The sequence below is a fragment of the Diceros bicornis genome, chromosome 35 (assembly GCF_020826845.1).
Source record: "Diceros bicornis minor isolate mBicDic1 chromosome 35, mDicBic1.mat.cur, whole genome shotgun sequence".
NCBI lineage: Eukaryota > Metazoa > Chordata > Mammalia > Perissodactyla > Rhinocerotidae > Diceros > Diceros bicornis.
This window is the reverse complement of record NC_080774.1, coordinates 29,646,405-29,658,716: the sequence shown is the minus strand read 5'-3', so window position 1 is coordinate 29,658,716 and position 12,312 is coordinate 29,646,405. Positions and strand designations below refer to the sequence as shown.

The window sequence follows — 12,312 nt, the reverse complement described above, 5'->3', positions numbered from 1 at the left end:
CCACCCTGCTTTGGGATCCCAGACCACAGGCAGTGGTTCCCAGCTGGGCTCCCTGGGGCTGCCCCCTCCCCACCCTCAGGGCCCCTTCCAGACGCACTTAGATCCGGCTCAACCAGGCTCCCTCCCTTGCCTGTGATTCAGGCAGAAGGGGTCTCCATGCTTCTCTGTGACCTCCTGCCCACCCTGCTTGCGAGCTCTGACCCCTGCCTCATCCCAGCCCTCCAGCTAGCCAGTGGTTCCAGGCTTGGGTCCCCAGGACAGTGTTGAGCAAGGACTGAGGGCTCTTCAGGGCCTGGCTGGGCAGCCTGTCACTCCCTCTGGCCCTCGTAAGTACAGACAGCTGGCTTGGTGCTCCTCTCAGCTGCCCACCATGGCCCGGGGGCTGCCGAGCATCACCAGCCTGGCACACTTCTGCCAGAAGATGAACCGGCTGAAGACACTGGAAGAGTCCACCAGGGAGACGTCTCTGAGGCGCTGCCTGAGCATGCTGGACCTGACCCTGCTGGGTGTGGGTGCCACAGTAGGCATGGGCCTCTACGTGCTCACAGGTGCTGTGGCCAAGGAGATGGCCGGCCCTGCAGTGATCGTGTCCTTTGGCGTGGCCGCCATGGCTTCCCTGCTGGCAGCCTTATGCTATGCAGAGTTCAAGGTGCGTGTGCCCCAAACCGGCTCTCCCTACCTGTTCACTTACTTGTCTATGGGCAAGCTGTGGGCCTTCCTCCTTGGCTGGATCGTGCTCTTCCAGTGCCTCATTAGTGGCACCGCTGAGTGCCGTGCCTGGAGCTGCAGCCTAGATGCCATCTTCAGCCCCCACATCCGCAGCTTCACTGAGGCCCACACAGGCATGTGGCAGGTGCCCTTCCTCGCTCAGTACCCAGACTTCTTGGCGGCTGGCATCACACTTTTGGTCTCCACATTCATCTCCTGTGGGGCTCGCATCTCTTCTTGGCTCAACCACACCTTCCTTGCCATCAGCCTGGTCATCGTCCTCTTCATGATCATCCTGGGGTGTGTCCTGGCCCGCCCGCACAAGTGGAGTGCTGAGGAGGGCGGCTTTGCACCCTTCGGCTTCTCTGGAATCATGATAGGTGCCACCATCTGCTTCTAAGCCTTCGTGGGCTTTGGTTATATTGCTGCCTCCACCGAGGAGGCCCAGAACCCAAAGCGAGCCATGCCTATGGCCATCACCATCTCACTTGCCCTGGTAGTTGGTGCCAACATCCTTGTCTCTACTGGGCTCACCCTCATGGTGCCCTGGCACAGCCTGGACCTTGAAACAGCACTCACTGATGCCTTTCACCAGCTTCAGGACCTCAGGACCTTAGCCCAGGTGCTGAGCTTCGAGTCCTTGGGCCATGGCCAGCACTGGTATGGTGGACTCCTTGTCCAGCACCTCCCAGTTTATGACCAACTGCAGCTACCTGAGCAGGTGAAGTAGGGCAGGCAGAGAAGAGGCCTGCAGCTCCCGGGATCCAGAATAATAACTGCTTGGCCAGCCAAGTGGCCTGTCACCGTGTCCACTGTGGTGTTCTTTGTGGCACTGAGTCCTCACCTGTCCCCGGGAACCAGATGATTATTCCCAATCCACAGCAAAGGTGCTGAGGTTCTATCAGGGGGGAGGTGCCAGCCATGGGACAGCCCTGAGTCAGGGGCATGGCCAGGCCTGGGTCCCAGGGTCCTGCCCTCGGGCCATGCCCTCTGCCCAGCTCAGAGGGGAGCTACACACACCAGGAACAGAGAGGTCCCTGACAGGATGGGGATAGGCTCCTTCCCAGGCTCCCCACATGTCCCCTCAGGGGAGGATCCAGTGAGCAAAGCCTGGACCCAAAGGAGGCCGCCTAGAAAGGGCCGTGGAGTTGCGAGGTTCCCTGAGTTTCCCAGGGCTCCCAGAGAGCAAGGCATGTGCCTGAGGCCTGCCCTGGGATGTGGCACCTGCCAGGGCACACTCATCTCTCAGGCACAGGCCCACTTGGCCCACACGGCTCCCCTGGGGGTGCACACCCACATGCAGACTGAGGCACAGCTGGTTCCAAGCTCAGAGCTGCCCACAGCTCCCCAGCTGCCTCTCTCCCTGCCCGCCCCTCAGGGCTTTGTGATAAAGGCTCGGGACGGGACACACGCGTGCAGTTGGGGGCACAAGCGCCTGGGCCTGCTCCAGGTACCTTCCAGCCCACCTAGTTAGTGGCAGTGGGGCCCCATCCTTGGGGATCCCCAGGCCCACCCTGCGCCCCCCATGAGCTCCCCAAGGCCACACTATGTCTACCATAGACGCCTCCCCCTCCCTGTTCCTGCCTGTAAGGACCACACAGGAAGCTGCTGGCTCTGGCAGCTTTCCTCGGCTCTCTGCAGCCTTGACCTCAGCTTTCTCTGGGCCCCAAGGACAACCAGGTACCCGTGACCCCGCTCCAATAACCAGGCTCAGGGCCATGTTCTCTCACTCTGGCCCTTCTGAACCCGCCTCCCATGGACACGGCTCTGGGGATTGAGAGGAGCAGGGACCCCAAGGCTTTGCTGAGGCTCTGGGTGCCAGATGATTCCAGACACGGCCCAGCCTGAGCCCCAGCCCTGGCCCTCCCCAACCTGGTCCATGTCGCTCCACCAGCAAGCTGCCTGCGTGCCCCTGGTCACCAGGGACCCATGAGAAGGCAGCCCCTTGTCTCCCTGGGGTGGGTATCCCCAAATCCCTGCCCATCCCTGGGACCAAGAAAGGGCTTGGCTCCTGCAGCCCCCGTCCCTCTCCTCCTGACTGTGGTCCCAGGGACACGGGGAAATTCTCCAGCAGGCAGGACTCAGGGCCTCGGAGGATTCCAGAGCCAGAACCAGGCCAGCCTGCTGGGAGCTTCCATGTACTCTGTTAGGGACATTCTCTCCAGCCCCTGGGCTCCACCTGGGGTCTTGGTCAGAGCGTTGTCCTCATGCAGTTGCCTCAGGCTGGGGTGAGCAGCTGCCCAGACACATTCTCAGGTGTGACCTTGGGCAGTAGTGACATATGTGTCCAGATATACAGCCTCCCTACCCCATGGCTCCAGGGAGTCGAGTGTGCAGAATCCAAGGCATTGGGCCGGGGGTCACCAAGGAGACAGATAGAAGGTCCCAAAGGACCCCATGTCCACCAACTCAGCCCCTCCCCCCTCCCCATCCCAGCCCCCCACAGCCGGAGGGCTGCCAGCAGGAAGGGGCTGGTGCTCACAAGCTGAGCATGTTTGGGCCCAAGAGGTGCCTGTGCCCTTGCGTGGGGTCCCAGTGGGTTGGATCATCTGCCCACCACACTCCTCACACCATGGATGAGGCCCAGAGCTGGGAGGGGACCTGCCCTAGGAACCCAGCCCCAGAGCACTGAGATGACTCCTCCTGTCAGGCTTCTTTCTCCCTTGCCTTGGACTCTGGCTGCACAGACCCCCAGGCAGGGCTGCTGAGAGGGGAGGGGCTCTACTGTGAGGGGAGTGCTGGCAGGGGGAGGAGGGCTGGGAGCCAGGCAGGGCCAGAGTCGACCACAGCCAGTGTGGGGACAGCTGGTGAGGGGGGAACTGCTGGGAACACTGGAGACAGACTGGGAGACCGTTGTCCAGACCCAGACCCAGCAGGAGCCCCACTGGACCAGTGCCCTGTGTCGTGTTCCCTTGCAGGTCTCTATACAAAACTGGCTTCTGGGCCGGCCCCGTGGCTTAGCGGTTAAGTGCGCGTGTTCCGCTGCTGGCAGCCCGAGTTCGGATCCCCGGCGCGCACGGATGCACCGCTTCTCCGGCCATGCTGAGGCCGCGTCCCACATACAGCAACTGGAAGGATGTGCAGCTATGACATACAACTATCTACGGGCTTTGGCGGGAAAAAATAAATAAATAAAATCTTTAAAAAAAAACAAAAAAAAAACAAAAACTGGCTTCTGTGGTGCCAGGCAGCACCCTGCCAAGGCTGGAGTTGCAGGGGGACAGTCTGCCCGGGAGCTGAAAGGTGGAATTCTCCCCCTACCCCCTGCCCTTGTCCTGCTAGGGCTTCATCCATGAGTCCCCAAGGTGGGGGGCCTCCACTCTTCCCAGCCCCCAACCCCAACCCACAGAGAAAGGCTACAGGCCTCAGGAATGGGCCAGCAAGTGGCTCCCAGGGCCACCCTCGTGACGGTGTCCATCTCCCAGCAGCAGCAGTGGGGGCAGGTGCTGGGCCCCCTCTAAGGCACCTGGGCAGCCAGGTGTGGGGGTGGGGAAGCCGGCTCTGTCTGCTCAGGGTTGGCAGTGCCCTTCAGGGCCTTTGCCTGCAGATGAGGACGGCAGGCTGGGCCTCCAGCCATCCTCCAAAGTGTGGCCCAGGGTCCAGGCAGGCCTGCAGCTCCCCTCCTCAGACTTGATCCTCCAGGAGAAATGGGCTTCCCCGTCCACATACAAGAGCAGCAGGTCACAGGAGAAGGTGATCTGGGAGACGCAGGGCAGAACCATGTCCTGGCCCGCAACCTGCCATCCCGCTGCCTCCCCAGCCCTCACCCTGAGACTCATGTCAGCACAGGGGCTTGGGTGTGCAGTCTGGGGGCACATGCTTGCCGGCAGCCAGAGGGAGCCATGTTGGCCAGACTCACCACACCCAGCCAAGCTGCTCCGGTGCCCAGAGTGAGGGTTGTGGGGATCAGCCCAAACTTCCCTGCCTGAGGGAGACCTGGGCTGAACCTCTTTGGCTGTGGCTGTCACCGATCCAACCCCACACCCTGGCCTGCCCCCAGTGGTCCCAGGCTGACCCCTACCTGCCCAGTGACAAGGATGTTGAAGAGGATCCCGTAGAGCTTGAGCAGGCTCCGGGCCTCCATGCCTGAGGCCTCCCACCAGTGAGCGGCTGTCCTGGGGGCAGGAGGGGGTCTAGTGATCTGCTCTGGCCACTCCTGGGCTGGGCTGCCCCTCACAGGCCTCATCTTACTCATCCATTGACTCCATCACCCCCAGCCCGAGTCCTGGGTCTCAGCCCTGTGTCGTTGCTGCGGACACAGGGGACAAGCAAGCTGGGACCCGCCTCTCAGAAGCTCCCTGCCTGCTGAGGGGATGGGGACAGAGGGTCCCTAAACAGACACCAGCAGTGGCGGTGGGGGAGGTGGAGGGCCGGCCCGGAGCTGTGGGGTCCAGAGAGGGGCACTCCCTCTCCCCTAGGAACCATGGAAGGCTTGCTGCCCGGCGACTCTCAGGCTGGTTTTCCAGGGGTCAGGAAGGAGTTCTAGGCAGAGACATAGGGCGGGCGAAAGCACAGGGTGAGGGGAGAAGGGCGTGGGCGGGGTCCCCCCACATGGTTGCAAAGGGCTAGGGAGGTCAGCGACGTCGGGCTGGGCCCAGCGGGCAGTGTCAGGGGCTTTACCTCCAGGCCTGGTGGCTGTGTGCACATATGTGTGAGGGTGACAAGGTGACATGAGGTGACAGAAGGATGGGGGCCTGCTTAGGAGACTCAAAGACAGGACAATACATGCAACATCAGATCCTTGAGTGCCTCCTGGGTCGGAAAATAAAAAGGTTTAGGACTGTTATTGGCACAGCTGGGGAAATTTAAATATTAGATTTATCTGCCAATGTTAGATTTCCTGACTGTGACAAGAGGCCAGCAGTCACCCGGGGAAGGTCCTCATTCTCAGGACAGCATTGAGAGGGTGAGTGTCCAGATATCTGCCACTTTACTTTCCAACGGTTTCCTGTGAAATCTGTCTACATATATCCAGCTCACTCTAGAGAGGGAGGGAAAAAGCAAATGGGGAAAATGGTAAAAAAATAAAATACAACCCCAGTGACCCCAGATGAAGGCTACATGGGTTATCTTGGTACTAATCTTTGAAGTTTTCTACAGATTTTTGTAATTCTTTAGATAAAACTTGAAGAGAGAAGGAAAAACGAAAGCCCCCTGTGCCGTGAATGGAGATGCTGGAGGCAGGGTGGAGTGGAGGAGGGGTCCCAGCTGCAGCAGGGGTGTGGGGACAGATGTGGTGGAGGCCAAGGGGCTCAGGAGGGAGGCTGGATGGAGCCTGTGCAGGAGACCTGGAGCTGAGAGCACCCCCTCCTGTCCCTGTAACACACACAGCAGAGCGTCCAAGGGACGGGTCAGTCTGGGGTCTGTCCCGGCCGCCACAAGAGGACAGGTGGAGGGGGACTTGGCTGAGGAGCAGGAGGTGGGCAGTGGGGCTGCACCTGAAGCTGTAGCTCCTCTCCTGCAGCTGGAAGGAGTTGTGTGGCCGCCGTCGGACCCCCGGTGTCCAGCTCACAGTCACAGCGGATGTGGATGTCCACAGCCCCGCCCTGCACACAGTGCATCATTGCTGCACCAGCACGCGGGCAGGGACCCTCTCCATGAGCCCTCCTGGAGTCCTGTCCCCAACAGAGCCACCAGCAGAACCAGGTCCTCACAGACCCCTCCAGCCGTGGGCACGAGGTCCCCGATGCGGAACACAGGGCAGTGGGGCTGAAGCCTGGGTCATAACAGCAGCGCTTGAAATAAGTGGCATCCCAGGTCTCCAAGGCATTGGACCTGAGAGAGGGTGGGGCTGAGGGTCGGGCCAGGCAGGGGACAAGGAGGATCTGGGGCAGCCAGCACCCACCATGCTGACCTGGAGAAGTTGAACTTGCTGAAGGTGACAGTGTTTTTGATGAACAGCGTGGAGTTCTCAGCCTGGACCAGCAGGGGCTTCCCGCAGGTGGGGGAGGTCAGGGGCAGGCTCTGCTGGTTCTGGGATCTGCCCTGGGTGTCGAGGACACTTACACAGGCACAGTGTCACTCTCCACGGGGCACCATCCCCAGAGCTCACAGGTCCTGTGGGTCCCATTGAATTCCACACACTGGCCTGTTTTTATGCCTTGAAAACAAGACAAACTCCAGGCCCTCAAGTCTCCACAGGGCCTGGGGAGGGAGTGGGTAGGGGGCTGCTGGCAGAAAGAAGAGGCGCAGAAGCACCACCAGGCCCACAATGGGAGCCACGCAGGGTCCCAGCAAGGATCCCTGAACCCCCTCCCAGTGGAGGCGCTGGAAGACAGGCCCACAGTTACCGTGGCTGTGCGTCTCCGTCTCCCCTTCAGGACAGTCCTCGTCAGCCCAGCGGTTCACAGTGGGATGGAGGGTGCTGAGGTGGTGAGAGAGCAGCGTTTTCCAGGCCCAGGAGGTGTCTCCCCTTTGTGACTCAGCCCTGCAGTCTGCAGGGACATGCCCTTCCCTCTCTTAGCCCCCAGGGTTCCCTGAGTTTGGGGCACATGGGAAAGCTGGGGGGTGCAAATAAAAGGAGGTGGTCCGAGGAGGGAGGGCAAGCAGCGCCCCGCCAGATCGGGGGGCAGTGCTGTATCCCAAGAAAGAGCGAGACTCCTTCCCTCCTGAGTGTTCTCTGTCCGGTGGGGGCAGTAGTGACTCCTCGAGGCCCAGCTCCTCTGGCCCAATTCAGATAACAGACTAGGGAAGGTGGAGGGACTCTGGGAGGGTAAGTTCATGCCAGGGTGGGGGTGTTGGGCGTGGCAGACAAAAGGTGGGACCCTCCTCAGAGGGGGCCTGTAGGGATGTGGGACCCCACACACTGGCCAAGGGACCACAGACAGTCCCTTCCCAGCTTGTTTTGCTGTGAAACAGGGACATCAGTGCCTGCACACGGTCACAGAGTTCTGGTCATCAGCCAGGAGGGGACGGTGGCGAGCATTCTGGGAGTCCCAGACCCGGAGAGGAAGCACCCTCAAGCGTCAGGCACTCGCACAGACGTGGTCCTGCCAGGCGGAGGGTGGACGCCTCTGTCCAGGGCCCCTGGCTCAGGGGCAGCAGTAGGAATGGAGCACTTGGGTGGCAGAAAGAGCTCAGGGACTTGGTGGGCACTGTCATGGAGAGGGAGCCTTCCCAGGGTGGAAAGCAAGGGCTGGCAGGCTCTGATGGTGTCACCTGTGAAGGCTCAGCCTGGCTGCTGCGTGGAGCGCACCTGGGGGCCCACAAGGAGACCACAGGCACAGCGGGGGCAGCAGGGAAACCCGTCAGGAGACGGAATGGACAGGAGGAGGGGCAGGGAGGTGTGGAGCCGGGTCCAGCTTTGGCCCTGGTAGACGGCATGGCCCTCAGTGGATGGAAAGAGGCTGCACTGGGAGAGGGAGAGGGTTTCTCTTTGGACGTGGTGGGTGCGCATCAGGAGGCAGCTGTGCTCGGGGCAGGTGGTCACCGGGGCTACAATTAGGGCATTAACAGAACAGAGGTGGAAACTGGGGCTGTAGAGGATCTGGGTGGATGGAGAAGGGGCTGGAAATGCAGCATGAGAAGGACAGAGGAGGCAGACCACAGTGCCCAGGTCAGGGAGGAGAGCACTCAGGAGCTCCAGGCCCTGGCCCCTGCCCCTCCACCCCTCCCTCAAGCTCAAGCCTTGAGTTCCCAGACCCCCCCCCCCCTTATAGGTGCAGCCTTTGTGAATGCAGTACCTCTGGCCTGGCTTCCTGCCCCGTCCCCTTGTCCACCTGGAAACTTCTTACACATCCCCTAGAGCCCTGTCCAGGGCCATTCCTCTGTCAGGCCCTTCTTGAGCCCGGCCCTGTGACAGTGCCAGCACCCCCTCTAGCATCACAGGCCCCTCTTGTACACACTCGCTGCGAGGGTGGGATCAGAGGTGTCAGCACCTGGCAGCAGCAACAAGGCACCCACCTGTGGCGGCTTCACAAAGTCGGCCACGTCCACAGCCGGTTCCCCAGCTCCTCTATCTGGGTCAAGGAAATCTCTTGAGTTTGGTGATGATGGAAATCTGGGGTCCAGCTCCCACTCCTGGTAGCCTTTTGTGGCAAGGAGGGCCCACGTGGAGAGGAGGCCATGGGCAGTGTCATGTGTCCCCCGCACATGGTGAGCAGTGGCAGAGCTGGGCCCCACCCACTCAGCCCCTACACCCTGTAGGCTCCCAGCACAGCGTTCAGGGCCCCCACCTCTTCTCCAGCCTCATTTCCACCCCAAACACCCTGCACAGCCCAGAAGCCCCGGCCATGCATGGGAGAGCCAATGCTCTCAGACCCAGATGCCCACGACCACCTCTTTCCCCAGCCTCACCCTCCCCTGCCCCAGCCAGACCCAGCTCCCTCCTTAAAGGCTCCCCTGACCCAGCCACAACTGTGGTCTTTCTCAGGGGCCCCAGGGCTCCAGCTCTCACAGGTGTCAGGGACTACCTCCTGCCCCTCCCAGGGCCTCCTGGGCAGAGTGACACCCATCCTGCTCTGTGCCCAGAGCCCAACACGGGGCTGGGGACAAGGTCCAGGAAAGGAGGCAGGTGGGCACACAGGAGGACACGAGCACGCGGCTTGCTCTTGTACCTGCTGCCTCTAGACAGATGGAGATCACTCCTTCTGCCCCCACCCTGTCCCAACCTGCCCCCTCCACTACCACCAATCCAGCCCCTGAGGAGTAACCCCCTCCCTCAGCCCAGCAGGACCAGTCACGGTCCCTCCAGCCAACCTGCCCAGGAGCCACTCTCTTACCCCACCATGAGGACCATGACCTCAAGCTGCTGTCGCCTCTGGAGGGCGCCCACCCCCCAGTTCCTGGTCACCACCTACTTCTCAGTTTGTAATCCAGAAGCCCCAGCCTGTCGTGGCCCCTGGGGAGCCCGTGGCCTCAGCTCCTGCTGGCTGCGGGAAGCAGGGTCAGCAGAGCAGCTGCAGCCCCAGCTGCACAGGAGGAAATGCAGGTGCCCAGGCCAGGCCAGCAGCTGGTAAAGGGACACTCCCACTGGGGGCAGGACCCAGCCCCACCCCCACCCTGGGCTTAGTCCCCACCCCCAGCTGCCCTGGGCCTCCCTTCCTCTCCAGACTCCCTCTGCCTGGCCCTGGGGCTCAGAGAGGAGCAGCCCCTCTCCCCTGCCCTTTGGCCTCACTTCCTTGGTGGCCAAGAGGATGACAGGTGTTATAGGTAATTTGAGAGGGTGGCGTGGGGGTTGCAGTGGCCTAGAGGAGGGGCCAAGGAAAGCTTCAGGAAGAAGGGACCTCTGAGCTGACACCTGCAGATTCTGAAGTTCTACAAGCACATCTGGGGAGGAATGTTCCTGGAGGAGGAAGCCGCATATGCAACGCTGGAGCCTGAGAGAGAACTGGGACCCACAGAGTGGGGGCGTGACTGTGGCTCCAGAGAGGAGGGTGGCTGGCTCTGCAAGGTTCCCCAGGCCCTCCTGTGCGATGCCCAGCAGAGCTGCCCCACCCCCCTAGCACAGGGACTAAAGCCCAGCTCTGGAGTCAGGCACGGTTCCCAATCCACGGAAGGGGGCGATGCTGGACCCACACGGGACGGCAGGGGAACAAGCGCCCGCAAGGCGCCCAGCCCTGCGCCTGGCCCGTGCGGCGCGCTGTTCTGCACCCTGGCGGGGAGCAGGCTGAAGGTCAGCGCGGGCCAGCGCCGGTTTCCGCAGCACCAATAGCATGGGTTTCCTGGGCCACCAGGGAGGAAGTCTCTACTGGCTGCGGGCGGAGGATGAGGGGTGGGGGGCGGTGGTCGCCTGTTCCCTGCACGCCCCATTGAATCGGTCTATGCGTCTATGTAGCCGGCGGGTCCGCCCACATCCCCAGATGCGCTCTAGGTGCCCCTGGCTCAGTCCCAGCCTCAGTGCCTGCAACTGGGAAATGGGCGTAACCATGAAGGGTCCCTGTGAGAGGTCTGGGGAGAATGAAGAGCAGGAGGAGGAGGTGCTTGTGGCTGATGGGCATCCTGCAGGGGTCCCAAGGCCGAAGAGGGTTCAGATGCGGGCGGATTCAGACTCCGACCTGAGCCCATCCCACACATGCACCAGCCTTGCTCTGTGCCAGGTGTGTCCCATCCCCCACATCTGGGTGACAGATGGGATCCAGGCTATGAAGGAGATCAGGATAAGGGTAGGGGAGCCTGCAGGGGGGCCCTAATACACTGAGGGGTCAGGGAAGGTCTGGTGGAGCCTAGAAGGAGAAGCGGGTGTCCCCTGGGCCTGTGGGAAGAGGAGGGCCTGCCAATTGGAGGGCATCGAGCGGGCTGAGCCCTAGGGACAGGAGTCCAGGTAGTGACCAGCTGTGTGTGGGGCCTTCAGCTCTGGGAAGGACCAGGCCTCTCAGGCCCCTCTCTGTCCCAGGGGTCCCGGGCTCTGGCTTCTGCATTGACCTCCAATCCCGATGTCAAGCAGCTGGATTCCGGACAATGGGCTCTGTGGGGCCGGCGCAGAGGCCCTGGCAGATGCCCTGAGTAAAAGCAGCAGTATCTGTGAGAGGTGCCAAGCGTGGGATAGGTGGGCAGACTTGAGCCTTCCCTTTCCTGAGGGGTGTGGAACCCCCACAGCCAGGCCTTCTCCCCCCGGGGCCTGCTGGTGTTGCTGGGGGAGGGGCCTCATCACAGGGTGGAGTGGGTGGGGGTGGAGAGGCAACAGGGGGCTGCAGGGCTACAAATAATGGCAAAAATCATGAAGATTTTATTCCAAGTGTATGGAGGACATCAGTGGGATTCCCTAATCTCACCACTTTCTCTCATGTCCTTTGCACGGGCAGTCTGCTTTCTGAGGTACATGCAGTTCTACCTGCTTGTCCTCAACTACTCCAATCAGTTAAAGAATCACCTGGGACCCTGGGTTAGGAATACAGATTCCTGGACCTTGCACCTGCTGCGCCAGACTCTTGGGGGGGAGGCCTGTGCATCTGCATTTTAGCAGAAGCCCCAGGAGATTTGTCTGATTGAGAAAGTTTGGGAGTCACTGCTCTGTGTCAGACTGCTTAGAGTGCATAGGGTGGCACCAGCCTTGGCCTGTGAGAATCAGCCCTAGAATCTAACTGCCAGAGAACTAGGTTACCTTCTAAGAGAATTATTGTGGGAAGTCAGTGAAATTAACAGAGAAGCTCATTTCAGACTTGCAACAAACCAATTATAGGCGAGCCTCTGGGCCTGCACAGTCAGAGGGTGAGCACCAGAGTGCAGATAGGAGGGAGGGGGCTGGAGACTACAGCCTTGTGGAGACTGCTCAAATACAGGAGCCGGGGGGCGGGGGCAGGGGGTGGTCTTCAGCCTGGAAAAGGACAGACTTGGCAGTGTTATTTTGTTTCCCCAAGTGAGGATCTGTGGGTGGGCCCGACTCCCTGGAGGGTGAAGGAGCTTGGGTCTCAGTCTCCTGAGACCTAGACCCAGCAGCAGGATGAGATTTGTGGTCCTGCCAGCCTCCCAGTCACTCTGCTGCCCTCTGCCCAGCCCTCCCCTCCCCTCCTGGTTGTGCATCCCCCAAACATGCAGAGCTGTCACACGCAGCACACAGGTGCCAGCCACCCTTCCCCACAGCCACCCTGCCTTTGTCCCAGGCAGAGCTCACTACCTGCTCCCCTGGCCCCCGGCCACGTGTGCAATGAGGGGTCCACTCCCCAC

The 12,312-nt window shown here is 61.3% G+C and overlaps 1 protein-coding gene and 1 pseudogene across 1 annotated transcript in view; one reads left to right on the top strand and one right to left on the bottom strand.

The window, feature by feature from the left end:
* The first annotated feature begins 370 nt into the window (after positions 1 to 370).
* The window catches only part of LOC131398451 (cationic amino acid transporter 4-like), a 143,013-nt gene continuing 131,071 nt past the window's right edge, over positions 371 to 12,312 (top strand). The window contains 1 exon segment of the mRNA XM_058531983.1: positions 371 to 1,150. Within this exon segment, the coding sequence (XP_058387966.1) occupies positions 371 to 1,150 (780 nt within the window).
* On the bottom strand, positions 4,116 to 10,576 carry LOC131398028 (P2X purinoceptor 6-like; annotated as a pseudogene).